The following is a 15,275-nucleotide window of genomic DNA, read 5'->3' as shown; positions in this document are numbered from 1 at the left end:
AAGGCTGAGTAAAATGCTATCCAAAAAACATACCAATACTGCCTACATGAAGGCGGAAGGAAATGATTGGACCTCCTCTGCAAAAGAGTCTCTGGAGGTACTTATCAAAACGCACTCCCCTGGGAGTCAGCAAATGTCTTTAACGAAGGTTCAACCAGAACCACCGGCTAACGCAGCTGATTACCGTGGCCAGATAGTAGACAGAAGTAAAATCAAATACGCCATAAATAGTTTCTCACCATTTAAAGCGGCAGGTCCAGACGGAATTATGCCCATAATGCTGCAAAAGCTGGAAGAACCAATGGTTCTAAGGCTTGAAAATATATACAAAGTTAGTATTCAACTGTCTTAGATCCCAAGAAGTTGAAAAATAATTAAAGTGGTGTTCCTTTCAAAACCAGGCAAAAGAACACACGATAATGCCAAGGATTTTAGACCTATAAGAGACCTATTCTTTATGCTGAAGGTTCTAGAAAGGCTAATGGACTTACATATAAAAACAATCATGGCGGATAAGTTATCGAAGTCCCAACATGCGTACATAAAGGCCGATCAACCGAAACTGCCACTCACGTGTGATAAGTGTAATTGAAAAATCACTACACTACAAACAATCCATCATGGATGCATTTTTTGATATAGAGGAAGCCTTCAATAATATATGTGATGTGATTTGGCCTCCCAGAAGCTGCGAGTTAACTCCGTTGGACTATTTTCTGTGAGGAGCTGTTAAAGATAAATGTTAGGCCAACCATCCAGAAACAATTCAAGATCTAAAGTACGAGATTCAAGCTGCTGTAGCTGCCATAAGGCCTGAAACCATCGAGAAAGTACTCCAAAATTGGGTGGATTGGATAAGCTACTGTAAACTCAGCCGTGATGGACATTTGTCCAAAATTGTTTTCCACAAATAAATTTCATAAAACAACCTTTTAAATAAATGTTAGACCTTTGAAAAATATCAAGCCGTTTTTTATTCTTTATTGACTTTTTAAATTTAAAATTTTATATGGCCCACCCGTTAGAAGCAAGCGCTATCATTAATTCTTTGACACATGGCGGCATAGACAACACTGTGTGCAGATGGATATAATCGCTGCTTGAGAATAGAAAGGTTATAGCATTACGGCGCTGCAACACAAACAAGTTATGTGAGTAGAGGGACTCCTCAAGGAGGGGCTCTCTTTCCGCTTCTATGGGTTGTAGCGCTGAACAAAATATTACTCCAATTAAACGGTGGAGGAATGAAAGCAGTAGTATATGCTGACGATGGTGTTGTTGGTATCAGGAATGTTTCCTTCAACAGTCAGTGAGATTATGGAAAGAGCACTACGGAGGTTAAACCTATGGGCTAAGAACAATGGACTAGGTTCACAAGCAGAACCAAAATCTCCCAGTTTCAATTTCCAGTACTAAACACTTTACAGTACAACACTTTCTTTATTCCCCAAAGCTAAATACTTGGGGGTGGAGACTGACACCAAAATGTTCTGGAAAATAAATATAGAAAAAGGAAAAATAAAGCATATATGGCCTACTATACTTGCAAGGGAATCGTCAGAAAGAGCTGGGGCCTTAAACCTAGTATAATCATGTGGATGTATACGGCTGTCATAAGACCCATACTTAAATATGGAGCTCTGGTATGATGGCCAGCGCTAAAGAAACAATACAACATTAGGAAATTAAATGGAATACTAAGAGCAGCATGTGCAGGTGTTACAGGTGCAATCAAGTCATGTCCGACTGACGCGCTCAATGTGGTCCTGCGTCAACTACCTATAGACATTCACAAAATAGCAAGATGTTCTGCAATAAGAATAAAAGTATTGGGTGGTTGGAATCAGCAGAGCTATGTACATAGTGATATCCTAAACCAGCTCAATGTTAATAAATCAGACTACATTCTCCCAATGCTGAATTTCAATAGACACTTCCAGATGAGGATACCCTCTAGACGAGAATGGAAAAGGCTTGATTTATATACTTTTCGTTAGATTAGAATTCCTAATTATTGTTTAAATGGTTGATTTTGGATGTCCTACTAGTTTTTCTATCTCACTTAGAGATTTGTTGTCTTTTTGATAATTGATAACTAGTTGCCGCACTTCAATACTAATTTCTTTACTCATTGTAAAAAAATAACACAGTGAAAATATTAAAAGTAAGGAAGCTTATTTATAGATAACGGAATACAGTTAGTTAGTTAGTTGGTAGAACTGCCGGTATGCAGGATTGCATTTTATTCACATTTCAGAGCTGCCGTATGTAGACTTTTCCGTGTTTTGAAATCAGTTTTTATTAAATGTTTTTAATAAATACAAACAACTGGAAAAATATTAGTCAAAATATCTTTTTACTTTTGATTGTAACTCGCTTGGTATGAATTTTGTTTTTCCATTGTGCACCGATCGCCCAGAACTACATACACTTTCCAAGGGTGTATGTAGACTTTATTATGCGACTGTATGTACATATGTATACGTGTGAAATAATAATATGAATTTAAATATTAATGCCTGCTGTAAACGCGTATCACCTATCAACCATTCGAATGCCCTTTTTTGTGGTTATCACTATTATCGGAACTAAAAGAAATAAAAACAGAACACAATAAAAATGCTTTGTAACGCCAGGTACATAAAGCCACAATCAACAATAATAAAGTATTGCTAATCACTTTGCGCACATTTTTCACTTACACTAAATGTTATTGTACTTGTACATTTTTAAATAACATGGAGCCCAATCGCATTAACCCTCTTTTTTGAACCACCAATTGGAAGAAGGGAATAATTACAAAAAGTTCGAACTGAGATAATTAGAAAAACCTGATTTACTCTCAACGTATAGATCAAATACCCATGATATCTTAAAATTAAATGTAGTAAACATTATTGCCGATAATATGCTGTAAAAAAATATTTTATGTAAAGAAAAACAAAAGTTAGGGTAGTTTAAAATTCTTGGAATTATTCCCTTTTTCCAATTTATGAAAATAAAGACACAAATATTAAAGAATATTAGCATTTATTATATTAATAACATAGAAAAGATATTGTATTAATCCTCATCTACATATATCAGCACCATCCAATGTGGTTGTGGGCCAAGTCAAAATCAAATCATAAAACGTCTTATACTCTTCAGGAATATATGGTATGATTTTTCGCACATCATTCATCTTTTTTTCGTTTATGGGTAGTTTTGACCGGTATGCTTTTTCGTCAGGTATTTTAGGAATAGTTCTTGATTTTCGGAGCAAAACAGATGTCTTTACAAATCTGTCAATGAACAGGTTAATTAATCTTTAGTACCACTATTGTACTCAAAATGCTTATATTTCGATATTTTAAAAGTTGTACTTTTATCATCCTCGCACCGGAAAGTATTGATATATTTTATCAAAACGATTGATTGATACGAGGGTCAAAAAAAAACCTTATGAGTGTGTTGTTCCTATTGTGCCCTCCGCAAGCATCGCTAAAAACGTGTAGTTCTTTGATTTTAGGATCCATTTTCTGTATCATCATCCATAATAGACTACAAACTTCATCTGGACTCGTTTAGCTTCTCCCTCTTGATAAGCATAGAAATGTGCCTGGTTTGTTTTTAAATCGTGAACGCAAAACACGTACAGCCATAGTTTTCTAAAGTAAAACATTTCTTGAACAGGAATCTTTGGCAAAGGTATGTTCTGCATACGAGTATAATCAAAAACTATAGCGCCTACATCGTCTCTCTCATTGCATAAAGTCAATATTTCTTTTTGTTTATTATACAACTTTTTCGCTCGTTTCACATGTACCGTTTTCTCAGCCACAGCTACTCTCTTTGCATTATCATTAAGTGAAGTACTTTTTATTTTGGATTCTAGCTCTTCACAGACAGAGCAAACGTCGACTTGTGGCCGCCCAAATCTATAGTCGAAATTTTGTTTAAAATATGTCCTATAGTAATCATATTTCACAACATCTTTATATTGGGGGTAGTCCTTGGAAAAAAGCTCATTCAGTAAGCTATTTCCTCGATTACGATGTTTACCACCCTGATCTTCTGGGGGTTTACCTTCGGTGATAAGACGAGTAAATCGGAATATATGTTTATTTTTCACAGCGTATAATAAGGAGAATGCTTCACGACATACTTTTATCTTTTCAGTATTTTTCATGGCAAAGTAATGAAAGCTACTCTCACGGTTTTTTTTATTCTCATTGTTCGATTGGCGGCGGCGGGCTATATTTGAGCGTTCAATAAGGCTCATAAGACACATGTCTTGCTCATTTTTGGGTCGTCCATTATAAACTGTATCCATTATTGCTTGTCTATCTATATTACTGAACTGATGAGTGCACTTTTTTTTGAATTTACAATCACGTTCTTTATTGCTTTTTGCCTCTACTAACCTCCCTGTGTTTGTACTTGTGAACGATTGACCCAATAGACGCTGTGTTTTTTTTATGTTCTTTTTATAAAGGAGAAAATTATGTATCCTTCTTTTCTTCGTTTTTGGAATGTTAATCTCATCATCAGATGATTGGTTCTCAGTTGACATTGTTCTTTCTTTTTTTAAATAATCACAACAACCCGCACCACAAACGTTTGTATTCAAGGTCAAGTGTCAACTAAATAACTAGTAAACAAAACAAAATCGCGATGATCTAATAGCCCTGGAAGAAAGAAATAAATCCATGTGAATTGGTTACTCCCGTCTTGTATGGTTCATACCTTAAAATTTGGATTTCTCTTACCCGCGTATATGACATTAAGCAATAAACTGCAAAAGTTGAGCCATCATCAGGGAGCAGTTGAACTCATATCTTGCGAACACAATAAAAAATTGTGCAGTATGGCAGAAGTATGACTTGTTAAAATAATACGCCTCTGACATCCTCAGCGCCTGTGGAGAGATTGTTCTCTTTCGCAGGAATTATCAATAGCGCCAGAAGAAATGCTTTGAACGATTTTTCATTTGAAAAATTAGTATGTATTGTTAAAAGCAAATAATTGAATGGTTGAAATTATTAAAATATTGTTAAATTTGTTTGTTTAAATTTTTGTTGAATTATTGTAATGACTATATTTTGTTATTATTTATTTATTTATTGTTTTATTAATTTAATTAAAAAAAATTATTATTTCACCATATGATTTATAAATAACAATAAATTTATTTTTTTTTTAATTAATGGAATATTAATTGCCATTTAATCCACTTTAATCCAAATTAATCAAAATTTTTAATCTAACTAAGTTTTTGATTAAATTTTTTTAATCTGTAAATACATTTTTAAAACTAAATTAATTCCCTTTAATCATGATTAAATTTTGATTAAATTAATTTTCAATCATTAATTAATCAACGAATTGCGAAAAAAATTTATAATCGAATTAATTAAAAAAATATATTAATTCAACTGATTATTAATTTTAATCCCTTTTTAACAGCTCTGCCTACTACTACGCTACTTGCATTCGGTACACATATGTATGTACAAACATAATTATACCATTTATTCACCGCCTTTTTGTCTTTTGTATTCGCGGCTATGTATGTATAAAGCGCTATCTGGCAATACTATGCATTTAAGTATAAATAGATATTTATTTCAATAGTATTTCGGCTTTACTGATAGTACTAAATAAGTAAGCATGTTCAAGGATATTTGAACATATTGCTGAGGGAAAGAAATTATTATTTAAAATTAGTGGACGTTATATGGATATTAGGGTGTCCGTTATTTACCAAATTGATTATTTTTGACGAGACGCCCCCTAAACTTTTAGTTTTTTATCTAAAAAAAATATCAGACCATAAAAAGCCCTTAATTTTCATAATAAACCTTGCCCCAAACACGATACATTTCCCATTGAAATTACATGGGATTTTGCCACTTTTTACGAATATTTTTTTTTTCTCTGGAACTTTCCCGTTTGTAGGAATAAAAAAGTCATATTCTTGTACAGAATTGAATTAAAATCAAATTAAAAAACGTTTCGTGAAATATATTTAAATTTCGCATTTTTTTTTATTTTAATTGTTTTAAATTTTTATTAGCGATCTTGAACAGCGGCAACAAACTCCTCCGTTTACATATTTTTTTGGTAAGATTTCAATCTGGCCGTCGCTCGTTTCCAATTGCTGAACGTCAAAACCTCCCCAATCCAGTCAACTGCCAAAGTTTAGGTGGTTTTGACGTTTAGCAATTGCTCTCTCACTTCCAGAGAAGTTAGAACGAACATGTTCAATTTTGAACAGTGGTCAGGGTTAATGTTTTTATTAACAATAAAGTGCGGAACACAATGACAGCGTCAGACTGCAGCAGCACGACAGTGAACTGAAAATGGCGTTGGGCATCTTACTACATGAACATTCGTAAGAAGGCAGCAACATAACAATGGCCGGCATGTACACAAGACAACACAGCTGTCCATTTTGCATGTACACAATTTCGTTGTGGCCATACCTTTCACTTTAATGAAATTTTAATATTTTGTTCAAAGTGAAATTTTTTATGCAAGAAATATCAATTGTTATTACAAATGATATAATAGAGCTATTTTATGCTTTTATTTGTAAAATAACGTCAAGTTTGTTAGAGCTGTGAATAATTTTACATTTTACATATTAGTGGCATCACAACTCTACCTCCTCTTTCTATCTTCCATTCTACTGTCAACTCTACTGTCGTTGGCAAATATAGGAGGATATTGAAGTTAGCGAGAACGACAACTGCCGGCTTGCAGTCGTGTAGTCGTGCAGCTGTCAAAATAACAGTGTCCGTAAGAACGTGTGTATTTTAATATCTGACAGATGTAGTTTGCAGTCTGTCGCGCTCTATGTGTTCAGCACTTAAACCGACTTATCTCCCTTTTACACCTTTCGTCAATTTTAGGTTTAGGACCAATTCTTTTAATTTTTTGAATACGTCGTGATGGTATTCACTATATGATAGAATACTAGCCCGCTAAATAAGGAACGTATTCCTAATGATAAAAGCAGAATGTATCAAAACAACATTAAAGAAAATGCATCAAAATAACCTTGAGATTGAATACCACAAGAACCTTTTCTTAGAACAAAGGAAATGTATCTAAGCAGAATATAAGTATATGTATGCGTAAGCAAACTTAAACAAATAATATAATATACATACTATACATCTGTATCCAAACAATCTAATTATTTATAATGAACCAAATATATACCATTTCGGTCGACCATTTTTTGCCATTTTTCCGCTAGAGACATTATTTCATCAATGTAAAACTTTTATGGTTTCTCGACCGAAAACTGCGACAAGTAATTTTCACAGACTTCTCTTGAAGCCAACTTTACTCTATTTAGAGAGTTCTGCATTGACCGAAACAAAAGGTGGTCCGATGGTGCAAGGTCAGGGATATATGATGAATGCATCAAAACTTCCCAGCCAAGCTCTCCCAGTTTCTGCCGAGTCATCAAAGATGTGTGTGGCAGGGTTTACATTAAAAAAGACAACAGCTAGTCACCCAAATATTTTAAAAAATATTCCAAAAGACCATTTGTTGGATACTAATTTCCTTATATTCGGATCTGACCCGTTTCCATATACTACAGAGTCAATATTCGCCATAACAAATAGACAAATTTTATCCTCGGTTGCAAAACTTTTCGACCCCGTGATACAAGCGAAAATTCTGATACAAGAATTATGACTAGACGGAATTGACTGGGACGAACAAGTGAAAACTCTTCGCTTAGAAAAATGGTCCCAGTTCGCTAATAATTTGAACGACATCTCGCAGATACAAATTTCACGGTGGGTAAACTATTCCCCCGAATACAAAGTGGAACTACACGGCTTCTGCGACGCCTCTGAAAAGGCATATCCACTATAAACATATGTGCGTACACAAAGCGATGTCGCAACTACAAGCCACCTACTAGCGGCAAAATTAAAAGTTGCGCCTATAAAAACGCTAAGTCTCCCACGACTTGAACTCTGTGGCGCTCTGCTACTAGCAAAACTAGCTTCAATGGTGCAGACCCACTTAAACATGGCGAAGTACAAATAATATTTATGGTCCGATTACGAGATAGTTCTAGCCTGGTTAGAAAAAGCACCACATACGTAGATAACGTATATTTCTAACTCAAATACTTGTCCTAGTAGGATCAGCCACTTGGTGCCACGTAGCCAGTGCTGACAATGCTGCTGATCTAGGTACAAGAGGATGCAAACCTTTGCATCTCGCCACCTCCACCCTCTGGTGGAATGACTCCCGATGGTTAACAGAATCTAACGATTCTTGGCCACAATCGCCCATGCGCAACATACTTGCCCCAGAAAGTCGAAAAATCGACACTTATCACGCAATACTGGATGACACTGACATATTTGAACGATTTTCATCGTTCCCCCGAGCCTTCCGGGTAGTCGCCTATATGCTCAAGTTTTTAGAGCGGCTTAAACTTAAAGTTAAAGGAGCAACTTATCTCCATTGCGATGCATTGACGCACCAAGACTTACAAAAGGCAAAGGTCGCTCTTATCCCCCATCAACCCAAACGCGCTACTTCAGCCGCGATATAGCATTACTAAGAGAATCGAAGTCTATTGATAAAAAGAGCTCACTCTTAGTTCTAAACACATTTCTAGACACGAAGGGTCTACTTCCTGCGAATCGTCGGCTTGCTAATTCAAGCCTAACGTACAATGAACATCACCATATAATCATACCAGAGAGGTGTCCATTTGCCACAAGAGGTGTAGATTTTGCTGGGCTTTTTATGATAAAGGCGTCCATGCTAAGGTCTCCTACCCACATGAAAGGGTATGTGGCTGTTTTTGTCTGTTTCATGACAGTACAGTACACCTTGAGCTGTGTCCGAATCTGACAACGGAGGCTTTTGCTCGCATCGTCGGACGACGAGGCTTTCCATAAAAAATAATGAGCGATAATGGCAAAACCTTTATCGGAGCTCAAAGAGGCACCGAAAGTCAGTTTGTGGATTTCATAAAACAAGTCTCCCCTGACATTGTCCAAAAATACGCTCTCCGAGGTATCAATTGGCAGTCCTTCATATGAGCGGTTTATGGGAATCAGCTGTAAAAAGCTTCAAATCTCATTTTAAAAAAATAGCTGGCAACCACAAACCTGAGCCAGGCGCGGAGTTGCTCTCCTTATTAAACCGTTGGGTAAGAATTAATATTCTCCATCATGACTTCAGTAGCCCACGGCCATTGCTTGAATTGTCTGGCGTCTACCCATCTAACGCGCGAATGCACCACCGGGTATCAGTGCCAGGTTTGCCTGCGTCACTATCACACGCTGCTACACCGCACTGCCCGACCCGACGTCGAGCGTCGAGCGTCATCATACCCCTCGCGGCCGTACTGCCAGTCGACGACCCCTGCGACCGCAACCGCGAAAGCAAGCCTATCCTTCGTAGGTGTCTCGCTTCTGGCTCCATCGTCATACCCCTCCGAATCGGAGGCGCCATCATGGGCCGCAAGCCCGCCGTACGACAGGCCTCGGCAACGTTGTAGCAACTCTACAACAACTACAGAGGCTACTAGGCTAAATTCTCGTCTAGGGGGGCCAGGATGTCTAATACTATGTTCGGACCGACAACGAAAACATGTGGGAAAAATTGGTTTTCGCACGAAAACTTGTGTTTTCGTCCATGTAAAATCTGTCAAACGAAAACACAGTTTTCGCTAAAAACTACTTGAAAACTTACATTCCACTCATTATAATCGGTGCCTTCTCTAGTTTAATCGATGTTTCTGGAAGACATATTTTGCCGGCCCTAAATTATCACTTGATATTTGTTTACATTCTATATATAAATACATACATTAGGGGGATTTTCTTGCTCTTGCAAAGCCTTGCACGGTGCAGAAATGAAAGCATAATTTTCCTCTTGGTACAACGGCACAACAAAAAAACACAAGCAGACAATTATTTGCAATGACTGTAAAATATGTAAGACCAAAACCCATGTTTATTTTCGTGCCGTCATATATCACTAGATTCTGCAATGGGTGCTCTTTTGGCCTTGCATATTTCGGTATAGGATTTTTGCATTTTGTGTCATCGTGCAATCTTGCAAGAGCGGGAGAATGCCGCTATTGATAGTTGTCAGTGAAAACTCATCGAAAACACACATTGTCGGTCCGAACGACTTAGATTCCACAACATACAAATGTGTTCTAACAATGTTTTCAATGTCGGTCCGAACATAGTATAAATGAGCTTCCTCCTCCGACATCCACACATACACCACACTATCACACCACATCAACTCAACCTCACAACACTGACACGCACCTTCACCGTACTCACCATCAGCGCTTACAACCCACATTCCACACTACTTATGAGAGCACCACTCATCGACACCCACGTACACCAACCAACCACATCACACCATCTGATCCCACGCACCAAAGGGAAAAAAGGAAACAACAAGGAGATCACACTTCACTTCGCTTTAGATCACAGCAGCGACCTGTACGCGTGTGCGAACATTTCAACGGAACGACATCAGCGTTTTTTTCCTTCCTCCAGATTTCTTTCATCTTCATCCAGTGTCTGAATTATAAACCCCAGATAATTATGTTTTATAAAATGAACATTAAAAATTGTACACAAACCAAGAACCGCAATATACATACTTATATATACGCGCATACACATTTAAACAAATTCGTTTTTCCATTTAAAAAAAAAAAAATTTGTGGTGACCGAGAAGTTTATTCACAAATTTCATTGGTGGCATTCTTCCCTTTATACAAAAATTTCAAAATATAGCGAATTTCTTCATTATTTTCACTCAGTTTTGAATATCTGTAACTTTGGTTAAATGAAGCTTAAAATCTCACCTTTCCAACACTAGATGGTATGACACAATGTGATTGGTAGCACTGGAGATATGGCGACTGCAACGACATCTATTGACAGAATATGAAAAGACTTTCTTTCCAATATACATATGTATGTGTATGGTGTAGTGAGTACTTTGAAGATACTTCCGAATATCCAAAACATTTTACGAGCTTGCATTAGAGAAATACATGGTAGGAGATCATTGCAGCTTGGCTGTCATAAATGGGTGTAATAAATTTTACTACATATTTAGAAATTTGTTTTATGGAGAATTTTGCTATCTGGAAGCTATATTAAGGTTTATACATATATCAATATTATCACTACTAAAATTCATGTTAAAATTTAGCAAATTGCTTATTTGAACGTCTACCATGTTCGCGCCAATCAGTTTACTAAATTATTATGTAATTGTTTTCGATTTTATGACTTTCAACATTTACGTATGTTTGTATAAAATATGTAATACCTGCGATAAACTATTTATTGGACTTTCCAAGTACACTTGCACATCGTTGGTCTCTTCACCTTCAATGAAGTGTCACTAATGGGAAGTGGTTTTCGGTCACTTGAGAGCCCAAAGCATTACAGCAACTTCGGCAGTGGTAGGCACCGTTGCTTACAAACCGTCAAGTTACATGCATACTCTCAAATCTGAATTGCGGGTTTACTTGAAAATTAAGTACGTGTAGTTGCTTATATTGTATATGAACACACTACATATGTATGTATGTATTACTGCGACCTTACATAATACAAATTTGGTTAAACTTGATGTTGTCCATTGAAGATGGTGTGGCCAAACGGATGGCTATTTTTATTTTGGTGAATGTACTCGTGTTAAGCGCTGCTGCGATTATTCGTAATATGTATTAAGTCTACAACTTTTTAAAGAATAAACGGAATTGAAATGCTTTTTAGTATGATTCGGTTATGGCAGACTTGTTCCTCAACTTTTGTAGTTGAGATAGAGTTTTAACATAGAATTATCCAAATAAAAATCTAAATTAGAATGTGTAAATTCTCACTCAAGGAAGTTCTTCAATTAATTTTTTCGACACTGTTATTAGGAAAATATTCTCTCAGAATTTTGATGATATATCTCAGAGATGTTTTTACATTTTCAGTTGCTGGCACTGTTGTTCATATATCCGGTACCTATGGACTTGAAAAGTTACGGCCTTATTTCGAAAATTTTTTGATGTAAGATAAGTTTTGCTCCGATATCTTCATTATTACATATTTTAAATACTGTAAAGTAAATGAATCAGATGGAATTTAGAAATGGAGAAAACGGCGTGTTTGTAGTAGTCTAATTTTGACAATTTTCACAATGTAGTATACAACAAAAGTTAATCAGGTTAAAATTGGTCAGATATTTCCTGAGATATTGGGTTTAAAACTGAATGTCTTTGACATTTTACAGTTTCATCCAGTTTCCCACTTTTAGCAGTTATATGCGGATTGTGATGGGTGATCGCGTGATTTTATCCATTTTCATTATGTGAAAGTGCCAAAAAAGTTTGTCTTGTACGGAGTTGGTTGATTACCTTTACTGGCTTGTTAAAGTTATTAGAGAGCGTTGCCTAATTATGGAGTTTGGTGCTAAGGAACATGTGTACCACACTTCATTCGGATTTGTCAATTCTTGCTCAAGTTACAACTTGTTCGGACTCCATATCTATCTCGATTAATTTTAGGTAATACAAACAACTGTTACCTGAACAAAACTATAAACAACATATTGCGGGAGTATAAAAACACATTTGTACATAATATAGTTATATTGTAATTGACTGCGCTGACCCATTTACTGACAAATAAGTGTCGAAAAAATGCACTATACGAATGTCCATACATCTCATTTCAATTGGGCATTTCATGAACATCCACCACCGCCCTCTTCAAATCATCAAGAGCAACTCATTAAGATCTTTAACCAAATCTAATAAAATCGGTGAATATATATATATTTGTATTTATTTGCTATTAAAAAATTAGAGAAAAGCTGTTGAAATTGCTCTCACTTCTAAAGCTTTGCCACAGTACTATTGCAACGTGTTCATTCTCTGTGCAACGTGTGTTTTTCTTCTTTTGAGATTTCTGTTACATAGAGTCTCATCTAACTATTTTTATAACTATTTTAATGCGATGTCATCAACTCTACTATACCATATGTGTGTAAGTATATAAAAGATGATTGACACTATTTGCATTAAAAAACAAATATTAACATTTCAAAAATAATTAAATCTGTTGTGCTTTCATTAATAAAATATTTAGGCAAGTAATATAACAGACAATAAATAGCATCGGTGGTGATGGAAAATATTGAGTACCAGCAATGGACCTTCTAATTGAAACAAATAACTCCAAACAATTCCTTAATCTGCTTCGAAAAGAAGTTAACACGAATAAAATAATAAACCATTTATACCACCTTCACACGCACACATGATTGTTGGCGGTTCGGATGGCTGTATGTTTGAATGTGTAAGTATGTATATATATGCATGAAAATAAATTGTGAGTGTCTGCTGCAAAACAATGTTTTAACGCTGCGCTGTTGGGCGACGAGTTTATAAAAAGCGCAAAGCGCATGGGAATCGCGAAACATTTACGTGTCAAACGTGAGCTTGGTAAGAGATCGTCTTGCGATATTTCATAAATAGCTTAAATGCGTGAAAAAGAAAGTGTGGCGCAAACTGAAACTGATATTAAAATTTTCAAATATGCCGAGTCTTGGTTATAAAAAAATATATATAAATGATTAACAAAACTAAAAATCCAGAAATACGTAGTGGAGTGCTTTTCAAATAATTTAAAAACCTTAAAGAATTGCTTGGATGAAAAATTTATTAGCAAAAAAATAAATTTTTAATGAAAAAAAAATATTAATAAAGAACAAATTCTTATTTGCAGTTCCAGACAACTGATATCAATAGCGATAATCTATAAAATGAAAACCCTCATTGTGTGTAGCATTCTAATGACGCTCGCATTGGCCCATCCTCAACGTGAAGGAGCAGCCTATACTAATGAAGCCATACGCCAGGCACAGCAGACTTTTCTCATACCAAAAGATGCACAAATTCAAAATGTGCAAGAAGGTATTGAACTGGGTGCATACGAGGCGATTCCCGGAAATCAGCGGATAAATCTATTCGAAATCCTCGGTGATCAAGTGCCATCTGAAGTTATTAACAACCTTCAGTCACAAGTCGATCAGATTGGTAGGAATAAGTAAACTCGAATTGTTAACTAAGTTTTAATTAAAATAATTTTTGTTTTCCCTTGTAAAATTTTTATGTTAATCTTTGGCAATTTTATTTTTGTTTACATAAAATATACAAACATACCTAAACTAAAATATCTTGGTTTCTAATTGTCAATTGTCGTACGTTTCGAAACATGCAGGAAAAGTCGATTGTGCGAAAGTGAAAGCGGTAAACTTTGTTTGACGTTGTCACTTGTCTCCAGGAAGATCGCATTACACGCCACCTAACAAGTTCGTTAGCTATGGCATTTTAACTTATTTCCTTCTTTTATCTAACAGAGTAGGTGTGTATATATGTTTATATATGAATGCATACATCATGATAAGTAAATACATGTTTCTAATTCATAAAATTACTGTCGCTTTCACTTTGTCTTTGTTGAACGTGATCATGAAGTTAATTTGGTTTGCGCACCTCAATACAAACACACGTTGCGGCAGCAACGTAATCCAAAAGAGAAGGGCAGGCATGAGGGCGAAGCAGGTGTTGTATTTTCACTTCATGTTAATTAGCCACCTCGTAAGCACTATTAATTTCTTTGCAAATGAATATTTGTATATACATACATGTTAGTACTTAGTAATAGATACAAATACGTGATTGAAAAAACTTTGCAATAATTGTTATTATCTAATAGTATATAAACTACTGTAAGGTAAATTACGTAAGATGATTTATATTTGGCTGAACTTATCTACATAAGTACATATCTGAATGCCAGCCTCAGCATTTGCAGGGCGATTATAAGATTGATAATAGTCATATATACATACATACATATATGTATGTATATTTATATTTATTTTGTTTGTGCTTTTTTTGTATTTGTAGTAAGCTTAATTTCGTTTTACGCTAAAGCCACTAATGATTCAAGTAATTCGTCTCTTATCATATGCCTGCTTATTTGCGCATTCGTTGCCGACATAATTGATATTTTTGCCCTTCTGTGAATCTACAATCGTTTATTATACCATTACTAGGTTTTGCCATTTACTACTGTTATTGTAATATACATTCATGCATATATAGTCGAAGCTAATGCATTGCAGATGGGTAAAATAGTAAGTGTAAATAAATGTGAGCTAATTTTTATACTCTCGCAACAGAGTTGCTAAGGAGAGTATTA

At 35.5% G+C, this 15,275-nt stretch overlaps 2 protein-coding genes across 3 annotated transcripts in view; one reads left to right on the top strand and one right to left on the bottom strand.

Moving 5' to 3' along the window:
- Positions 1-15,275, bottom strand: part of LOC126765340 (uncharacterized) — a 38,299-nt gene that overhangs the window by 6,206 nt on the left and 16,818 nt on the right. The window lies entirely within an intron of this gene.
- Positions 13,447-14,241, top strand: LOC126765393 (uncharacterized). Its single transcript, XM_050483124.1, has 2 exons — positions 13,447-13,510; positions 13,794-14,241. Exon 2 carries the CDS (start codon positions 13,831-13,833, stop codon positions 14,116-14,118), a length of 288 nt encoding a protein of 95 aa, XP_050339081.1. The 5' UTR covers positions 13,447-13,510; positions 13,794-13,830; the 3' UTR covers positions 14,119-14,241.

Source organism: Bactrocera neohumeralis, unplaced genomic scaffold (genome assembly GCF_024586455.1).
Source record: "Bactrocera neohumeralis isolate Rockhampton unplaced genomic scaffold, APGP_CSIRO_Bneo_wtdbg2-racon-allhic-juicebox.fasta_v2 cluster10, whole genome shotgun sequence".
NCBI classification, from domain to species: domain Eukaryota; kingdom Metazoa; phylum Arthropoda; class Insecta; order Diptera; family Tephritidae; genus Bactrocera; species Bactrocera neohumeralis.
Note: the sequence above shows the minus strand (reverse complement) of the source record. Positions and strands in the feature narration are given on the sequence as shown.